Below are 9,746 nucleotides of genomic sequence, written 5' to 3' on the forward strand. Positions count from 1 at the left end.
GCTATTTAAGCACAGAGAGCTAGAGATTAATTAGCTGACCTCTTTCACTCACTTTCTATGTACATAAGATAGTTTGCAGTTAGTCCAGGTAGCAGCTAAGATAGATTAGGCTCAGCGCAGGGTCAGTTTTGATCACAGGAACTAAGCACATGTGCCTTCGTAAGTCTCCTGCTTCTGCTCATGTTATGGCAGTTAAGGCAACTGTATGACAAAACTGTCAGTGCATTCAAGATTTTAATATAACATTAATCGTTTGTTTCTATCACTTCTCAAGTCAAAAGAAACGGAAATGAGTTTGGTTTGTGCAATTAAATTACTTTGTAACAACATTGACATAATGGCTTACATTTTTTTCTTCTCCTCAGGTCACGACTGCTCTCTGCGTCTGTGGAACCTAGACAGTAAAACGTGTGTTCAAGAGATCACAGCTCATCGTAAGAAGAGCGAGGAGGCCATCTACGACGTGGCCTTCCACCCCTCCAAGGCCTACATTGCCTCCGCTGGAGCCGACGCCCTTGCCAGAGTCTACGTATAGACGAGGAAGAGAAGATTTAAACAACAGAAAAAAGAAAACAAAAAAGAGGAGATGACCTCGAGGTGAGGGATACAGAGACAGACAAAGAGAGAGAGGGGCTAGTCTGTACACAAACAGGATTCAGGTCTGTTCAGGTCTCTGAACACAGAATATATATTAATATGAAAGACTGGAGAATCTCCAACGGACAACTGAACAAACACACACAGGTTTCTTACACAAATTTTTAAGTTAAGAGGTGGAGTGGTGTGATCTCCCTACAGCTAAGTGACAGCAGAAACGCGTTTAATGATCAACTTGGAGCAGCTTGCCTGAAACCCATCTGGCCCCTCACAAATCCCTAAGGTAGCTTTGACACTACATGCCTGTCCCTATTCACTAACACTACTGTGACTCCTGATCCCAGACAGAAGAGCTGGAGCTGAGGGCAGACGTAAAGGAAAAATCCCCCCAAAATTAGACCTGGTCAGAGCTGGCCAAGGAAAGCAGCCTGACATCTAGATGAGTTAACCCATCGCTCTTTTATTTCTTACTGTTGTCATTTAGCATCGTAATACGGCGGTCAAATGTAGCACATTAAACTGTGGAATCGTAGCACTACAGTCTACATGTTGTGGGGACATTTTTGCACCTTTCCCCTGTTTCTCTTTCTGTCCCACTGGACTCAATGCTGAGTCAATGCTAAATGTTCAGGCATGTCTGAGTGGAGACAGTTACAACTCGAAAAATGGCCCTCGTGAGAAGTTGCCTGGAATCTGTATTGAATTCACCCCCATTTGGCTAATTTTTCTCCAATAACTCTAAAGAACTCTACTTTCAAGGCAGTTCAGAGCAGGCTTGCAGTCCCGAACAGTTATAATTGGCTGCCAGTGTTTTCTCTATGTTTGTTATACATTATAAAAGCTCTATTACTCCCCAGGTGTTGAAGCTTCAGTGGCATATGAAACCAAATCTAAGCACAACTGTAGTGCATTAAGCAGTCTGCTCTCCCAGTCTGACACTTCACATGAGGTGATACAGCTAGAAATGTCCAAGAGTGGAGCATTCTAATGAGTCTCCAAAGTCTGCACTTTCTCCTACTGTAATCCATTTAGTAGAGCTAACCACTAGTTGAACTAGCAAAAATATAGAGTAGCAAAGAATTCGAGTTGAGTACAGTTTTGTACTGTCTTTGTTGTGCTTTGTACACACTGCTTCTTCACAGTGTTTACGTGGAGAAGAGCGTCTCTGTTCAGATCTTTTTTGTGTGTGTCACACAGCTACCTGCACAGAAACAAAAAATTGAACTATGTCATAGACTATCATCAATCTTTAAATGCCGAAACACTGAAAAGTAGCAGCTATTTAAGTTGATTTTAGACGTTTGGCCTGTTCAAAATGATTTCCAAGTTGCAAAAATACCTAGTAATCAAGTGTTTTGTGTGTAGTCTAATTCATATGTGCATGAGTTTAAAGTGCATTTTAATTAGCTGCTCAAAAAACATTTGCCAATTTATAATCATACAACATCTAAGCTGTTCCACTGGTGGACATTATTCGAGATGCCCGTGTCCCAACACAGGAAGCTGTAAGCTGTTCTATGTATCATCCATAGTATGATCAGAATAGGGGTACTTGTGTCCATGGAAACACTCCTCCTGTCACAACAATTTCAGCATCTGTTTAGTGACAGTGAAATCATATTAGCCACATTAAACCCTGCTTTAAGACTGCCTGAGGAACTGTACTAAAGAGAAAGCCCGGAGGTTAATCAGATGTTGGAGTCACATCCGAGGGGGATTTTTCCTTTAAACCTTCAGAAACGTCAACCTGAGAACAGAACATGTGATGTTTGAACTTGTTTTTTTCTCTCTTTCACTTTTTAATAATTAAATCTGAACTAAAACTTCTGCAAAGCAAGTTTTACAGTTTGTAAATGGGGAAAAATTAAGAAGAAATATGTTTTGAGCAAACAGAATGGATTTAATATCAGATTTTGTTTTTGCCTCTGAGAATGTTTTGGTGAGAATGGAAGTTTGGTTAATACTCACCGACCTCAGCCTCCTGCTGGGCCTATCAGAGCCCCACGTTTAACAGTGTAACAAGCGGAGGATTCAGCATTACTGTAGTTACATATTTTTGTTTGTGTAAAACAAATCTAGTTTTTATAGTCCTTTTTAATTCTTTTTAAAAATCCACAATATAGTTACTGCCACAATGGATGACCCATCAACCAAAAACCTCACCTCAGTCTGATATGTCAGGACGTCTGGCTTCAGTTTTGGGCCCTGATCTCAGATCATGTAAACACAGGAACTGCTGCTGCTGAGTGTTGAGACAGCTGAGGAGAGGGTCAGCTGTATCTGTTAGTGTCTGTCCTGATGTTAAATATCAACCTTTAATATACATTTGTCCATTCGAGCTAATGTCTAACATGGCACACATTCCAGTGTGAAACAGCAGCTTATCACAGTGATAAGGTGTTTGCTCCAGAGGGTAGAGCATGCAAGTCCAATATCATCAACTGAAAGACTCCAAGCACAAGATACATTTTAATTACTCCACAGTGAAACCCTTGCGTCTTTTACACAACAGCCTTGGCATGTTAACTATTAGCTTTGTCTTATGCTAGAATTAGTTTTAAAAAGTTACATTTTTAAAAGACTTATTTGGCATAAGAAAGTTACATTTATATGCCAACTTAATGCTGGTGTAAGACAGAACTAATTATGTCCTGTAAAGAAATGTACAAACAAAATTAATTTGCATAGAAAATGTAATCCAAGCATACAAATGCAGACCTATGAATAAATGCAAGGTGCCGAATGCTTACTAAGTCATTCTGTTCATTCTAATTTACACTGCAGTATCTAGTCTTTGTCACTGCAGCCGATAAAATCACTGGGGGAAAAAAAGCCTGACCAACTCCTTCCTAGGCCAGTCTTATATGACCTTGTTTATGTAGACTGGATAAAATGACGTGAGGTCATAGCAAAAAGGTTTTACAGGTGAGAACTTCTTGAACTACAAATACACAACTTGCTGAAATGATGCCTTTTCCTCACAGTCAATATATTTGGCATCTAATTAGCTCTGTTTGTTTGTTTTTTAAGAAATGAAGTTTTAAAATGTTGTGTACACTGTACACATGAGCAGTTTGTTATAGTATAATACAGCTGCCATAAAGATCATTTTGATATGGCTGTAATTTTTTTTTTGTTATCATCTGAAGGGAGGTCATGGGTATAAACTACAAAATCTCATCAGGTTGAGAGGTGTTTCTAATATTCTGACCCATCAAAAGTAGTTTTTTTAAAATTATATTTTCTGTACACTCACTTGTGTCAGAGTTCCACATTTTATATGTTGAACCCACAGAACTGACTCATTTGTATACGTGTACACACTCTTACACATGCAAGTATGCATTTTTGACACTATCACTAAGTGGAATATTCTGATATTTGTGAAGACAGATCTTACAGCAAGGCAGCTGTACTAAACACCATCCGTGTTTAGGTACCTATAATAAAGTGGTCACTGTGGGGGGTTCTTTTGCTTTGTTTTGTTTTTTAAAATTTGTTGATTAGTAATAAGCAAATTTAATTTATGTAAAAACAAGTTTTGTCCTCAAACAGGGCAAAGAATAGTTTGATGTACACAGATTTGAACGCAGGGCTGCTCCAGTTAAAGGCCAACTTCCAATAACAAACCGGCAAATAATTGGTTTAATGAGCTGGGAAATGGTACCTGAATGCAGCACGAGCTCAGTTCGAGTGTGAACAGGTGAAGTTACAGCTTTGTTTGGTTCAGGCTGAGACTTCTGCTCCTCCGCCTCCATCATATCGCTTCAATCTTTGAAAAGCTGCTGTCTCACTGGCTGGCCCACAGGGGGAAGTCTAATTTGTTGTTCTGGTTTGTTACGATCCACAGTTTTATTATTATATAATTTTTTTCTTTTATTTTCACCAATGCTACAGTTTACTGTGTAACTCTCGTTTGTGTAATGCATGATTAATACAATAAAATATTTTTTTTAGTCTTCCGAAAAATGAAAAAAAAAAATTCTGTTTGCGAGATTTGATGAGTTTTGTGTTTTGTTTTTTATTTACAAACTATGAACAGCAGATTTTAAAGGCTGTACCACATAGAATACAGCTGTTGAAATGTACATAAAATGTCTATAATAACTATTAAACTGTGTACCTGTACAACACCTGCTGCCTGCTCTTCATTCTGTAGGAAAGCACTCGGTGTGTTCAATAGATTGGAGTTCCTTCGGTCCATATACCATCAAATTAAAATTAATCAAATTTAGTCATTGCAACATTTAAGCAATGGAACGCTTGTCTGTAAGCTTTGCTGTCTGTTCTACAGCAACAGCACAGGTGCTACAGTGACTGCTCTTTCTTGTGCTGTTTCATTTTCAGGCAGCGATAAATCAAATGTCAGGTGGTAAAACCACCTAAAGTGATGTAAGGTACTAGTGTTGGAGGACTTGCACTAATGGAAGCCAGAGGTTTTGTTTATTCAGATAATATAACTTTCTTCTTCTTTCTTTTTTTTTTTTTTTTGGTCATTGGACAGTCATACTTAGTGCGATGGTACAACTAAACTGGAAACTGTCTCACGTCAGTGTGAGTATGTCAGCACACTTTCAATGGAGCAACAGTAGAAGGCGATCAGCAGCTCCTTTCTGAGGATTTTCAGAAAATGGAGAGGCTGTTGGGCCTTCTTTAAAACCGCCAAGGTGTTTAAGCTCCATTAGAGGTCTGTGTCTATGTGCACACCCAGGAACTTAAAGCTGGCCCCCCTTTCCACGTCCACGGCTGCAGCAAAGACTTCCTGCCTCTGAAGTTGATTGCCAGCTCTTTTGTCCTGGTGATATTGAGGTCCAAGTTGTAGTTTGCACACCAATCCGACAGCCTCTGAACCTCAACTCTGTATGCTGTCTCATCACCACCAGAGATGAGCCCCACCACAGTGGTATCATCTACAAACTTACTGTAGTGTCTGGGTGGGTACTGACACAGTCATGTGTACAGCAGGAGACTCGGTACACAGCCTTGTGGAGAGCCAGTGTTAAGGCTAAGGGCTGGGGAAAGATGAGGCCCCACTCTAACTCTCTGTACATGGTCTGAGAGAAAGTCTGATCCAGCAGCAGGTGGTAAAAGGAAATCTGATATCCAGCAGATATCAGTCTGTCCGGGAGTATCGTATTAAAGGCAGCACTAAAGTCAACAAAGAGCAGCCTGGCGTGACGCCCCTGTTGTTCAAGGTGGGAGATGGTGGTGTGGAGTGTTGTAACACAGGCATCTTCAGTTGATCTGTTAGCTCTGTATTCAGTGGTAATCTTCAGGCACAGGCATCATGTTTTCCTCTGTTTTTAACAATAATGACAATACAAATGAAGAATAAACCGGTGATCATATTAACCTGATCTATGAAAAAGTCGTTTGTAAAATTTCATCTCAATCGAAAGCGTCAGTAAAATTTCCACAGCTGTGAAGTTGCTATACACAGATACCAGGTGAAATAGCGACGGATCTGATCTGATTCACAGGATGTGAATCAGAAAGGCACAAACACTCATCATGGGCATAAATGGTAATTTTGAGCGTTTAGTAATGTCTTTGAACTGCTCTTTTTCCAGGGTGAAATGATTGTATATTATACATCTTTAAAGACTTAAAAAACAAGAACTCGATGTAGCACTTTGAATTTATTTTGGGGGATTATCTCCAATCCACACAGGGTTAAAAGTCAGATAAATCAATTTTCCCTCTCTTCCTGTACTCTCTCTGTCTGGTGTTTTGCCATTGTGATTTATTTTTTACTTTGGATGTATTCATCAGCACACAAACGTCCTTCTGATACTTTTATCCAAAGCTCCTGAAGCAATTTCCTTGATAACATCTTCAGCTTGTAGTTTGTCCCAGTTTACCAGGATCAGCCTTTCCCCCATCTAGGTACTGTTTTTTTTGTTTGTTTTTTTTACTGTTTCAGTGAGTATTTAGGCAGCACGGTGGCACGGTGGTTAGCACTGTTGCCGCACAGCAAGAAGGTCCTGAGTTCAATTCCAACACCAGGCCGGGGTCTTTCTGTGTGGAGTTTGCATGTTCTCCCCGTGTTTGCATGGGTTCTCTCCGGGTACTCCGGCTTCCTCCCACCGTCCAAAGACATGCAGCTTGTGGGGATAGGTTAATTGGAAAATCCAAATTGTCACTAGGTGTGAATGTGCGAGTGAATGTGAGTGTGAATGGTTGTCTGTCCCTGTGTGTTGGCCCTGCGACAGACTGGCGACCTGTCCAGGGTGTACCCTGCCTCTCGCCCTATGACAGCTGGGATAGGCTCCAGCGCCCCCCGCAACCCTGAAAAGGATAAGCGGAAGCGAATGGATGGATGGATGGATGTTTCAGTGAGTATTTAATGGTTAGAATATCGGATTTTCTGGTGTCCCTTAAAGCCTCTCTGTTTCAGGTCCTGTTTCTTTTGTGTGACCACAAGATTTGGTTTTGCTTTTTAGAAATGTAACAGTTTCAACTGAAATGTTTGAAACCAAAAACACACATAAAGACAGGAGACTACATTATAAGGATTTTATTTAAGAATTAATCTTGAATTTTAATCTCCATCTTCTAGATCAGGAAACAGGGAACCATCAGGTTCACTGCAACTTTGTGCAGCTTGACCAGTCTGCAGTCAGTTCGCTCTTTGGTTGATGGCTTCCTGCAGTCTCATTTGAGGCTGTGTTAAGGAATAAACATATATTCTTAGTGCTTATTTTCTGATTATATTGTTTTATGTATTTTAGTAATAAAGGCTTGTAAAGCAAGGCCACTTTTGACTCAAACTAAGTGCTCAGCCAGACTGTAAAACAGGAAGTTAGTGTAGAGCTATACAAGCATATAAATAAAAACAGGAACCCAGACAAAAAGAGAAACTAGTAACATATAAGGAGTTGTTTGTATCAAAACTATGTGTGACGTGTAAAGTACCAAAATAACACCTGTATGAGACACATTTTTAGCTTCTAATGTTAGAGATTCTGCAACTGGCTTTGGGCTGTGCAGGGCTCTCTCTTCCGGAAGATGATTGGATAAAGAAATATAAATGTTTTGACCACTCTGAGTCGGGTTTTCTCTGTTCTACCATGGGGATCAAAGAATCGGGTTTAATAGCTGACTCTTTCGATCTTTGATAAAGTGTGTGATTATGATATGATGATGTGATCTAAAGATAAAGATGGGAAACGTGTTCCTTTTTCTCCGTTTACTGAACTCGACTGACATTTATCCTAATAATTTTCACTTACCAAGTTTAGAATTTTTATGAATTATAAGCAGTGATAATGACTGAGAACCTTCACAGACAAACAGTGATAATCAAAATTCAAACAAAGAAAGGGCTTAAAATATTTCACTTCATGCATTAAGAATGTACAACTCTATGTAATTTATGACCAAAAAACCTTTTCCACAATTTTCTTTTTTTGGGGGGGTTCCGATTGGTTCTTATATAGCACTTTTCTAGCTTGAGTGCTTTCTATGCAACATCCGCACACACATTCACACTCTAATGAAAATATTAGCTAAGTGTTTTATTTTATTTACTGATTTACACAGAGGGCTTTACATTTACATTAGGCTACATTTTATAAAGCATGAAGACTCCTGTTTGTAGTGTCCCTGGAGACACAGACCTCTATCACTGGATTAGCATGTTGCTGAGGTAACAAGCTATCAGCTACATTGTTAACAGAGCAACAGCCAATAATAAAGAAGAAACTCCAGTAAATGAACTTACGTCTCTGTTCCTCATTGTTTCCTGTTGTCTATATTTTGGCCACCAGATGGTGCCCTGTCTATGTCAGTAACATGAACACAGGCAAGTGGAGCAGGTGTGAAAACAGCTATTGGCAAATATAGAAAATAAATACAGTTAAATGTTTCCATCAAAGAGTCGCAATTTAAAAATACTTGGCCAATTCTTTCCTCAGTTTAGAATTGTGTAAATTGAGTATATGGACATTTTTAGAAGAACTGATCTCTTGTCTGACAGATGAAGTGTCAGATTCCATACAGAGGGGATTTTGTGATGATAACAAGCACAATTTTCCGAACTTATTTACAGACGAATTTTTTGTCTTCAATATAGTTTCGATATAAAAATCCAATATGGCAAAATTTTAAATGTGACAGAAATGATGATGATTACTTAACTGGTGAAAAGAAACATTTTCTTTCTTTCTTTTAAACTAGCACCCTGCCTCAACTTACAAACATGTTGTTTGTAATCTGTCAAAGACTAAATGCAAACAGATGCAAAAATTGGCAAACAAAATGCAATAAATTTAGTAAAACAAGCTACTTCAGCCACTATTTTCTTATATCTCCCTACCTTTAAAACTGTAGTTGTTCAGACAGCAGATTTTTAATCATAATGGAGAAAAAACAGGTAGTCCTGCTCTGAGTCTTGCTCAAAGCTAAATAAATGATATTTTTCTAAAGTAATGACATAAACCAAAAGATTTATGTGTCTAGGTGTACAGGTGTAAACACAGCAACACTTCTGTCCTTGTTAATGAGATATTACAGAGAAAGAGACTGCACCTTAAGGAAATCCACAGACATCTACACAGTTTGTATATTAGAACAATAACAGACGTGCCAAATGGCTTTATAGGTTAAATAAAATATGTCAAATGCAAATAGGAGATGACCAAAGACTTTATTTCTGTTTGGCAGAATTTAACAAACAATCACCGGTAAAACATATACCAAAAGAAAAGTCATGTGATCATATTGGAGCAAGGCTGTGAGATGGAGTTAAGGGCATGGGTTAGTCTATATAAAAAGTTGAAATCATCAGATGCCACAAATCAGACAAAGTAAAGAAAAAGAAAAAAAAAATTGAGGATTTTATACACCTTCCTGCAGGAAATGACTGCTGTGCAAAGCTTTCACCCCCGGCAAGCTTTTCAAGACAAACATTCATCAGGAGAGCTGCTCTGTCTACAAACTATTAGCTGTTAGAAAATATTCCAGAATAATCTCTTAGCAGCTTTGTGATATAAACATGAATGTACAAACTACTGTTAGTGGATTACCCGTGATATATATAAAAAACATATTTACAAAGTAACCTTTGAAAAGAATTTTTTTTACTCAGAATTATAAGGCCTATTTCATGTAAATTAACAATGGGGATTGTATTTTGGGCTCAAAATCTA

General features: G+C 38.7%; 1 protein-coding gene across 1 annotated transcript in view; it reads left to right on the forward strand.

The window, feature by feature from the left end:
* Nucleotides 1–4,717, forward strand: part of strn3 (striatin, calmodulin binding protein 3) — a 33,500-nt gene extending 28,783 nt beyond the window's left edge. The window contains exon 16 of the mRNA XM_085343338.1: nt 366–4,717. Coding sequence (XP_085199464.1) covers nt 366–535 — 170 coding nt within the window. The 3' untranslated portion in view covers nt 536–4,717. The remainder of the gene's footprint in view (nt 1–365) is intronic.
* Nucleotides 4,718–9,746: the final 5,029 nt, after the last annotated feature.

This window comes from Diplotaxodon limnothrissa, linkage group LG19 (genome assembly GCF_057381915.1).
Source record: "Diplotaxodon limnothrissa isolate DT_005_m linkage group LG19, D_limnothrissa_male_GT1.1, whole genome shotgun sequence".
Lineage (NCBI taxonomy): Eukaryota > Metazoa > Chordata > Actinopteri > Cichliformes > Cichlidae > Diplotaxodon > Diplotaxodon limnothrissa.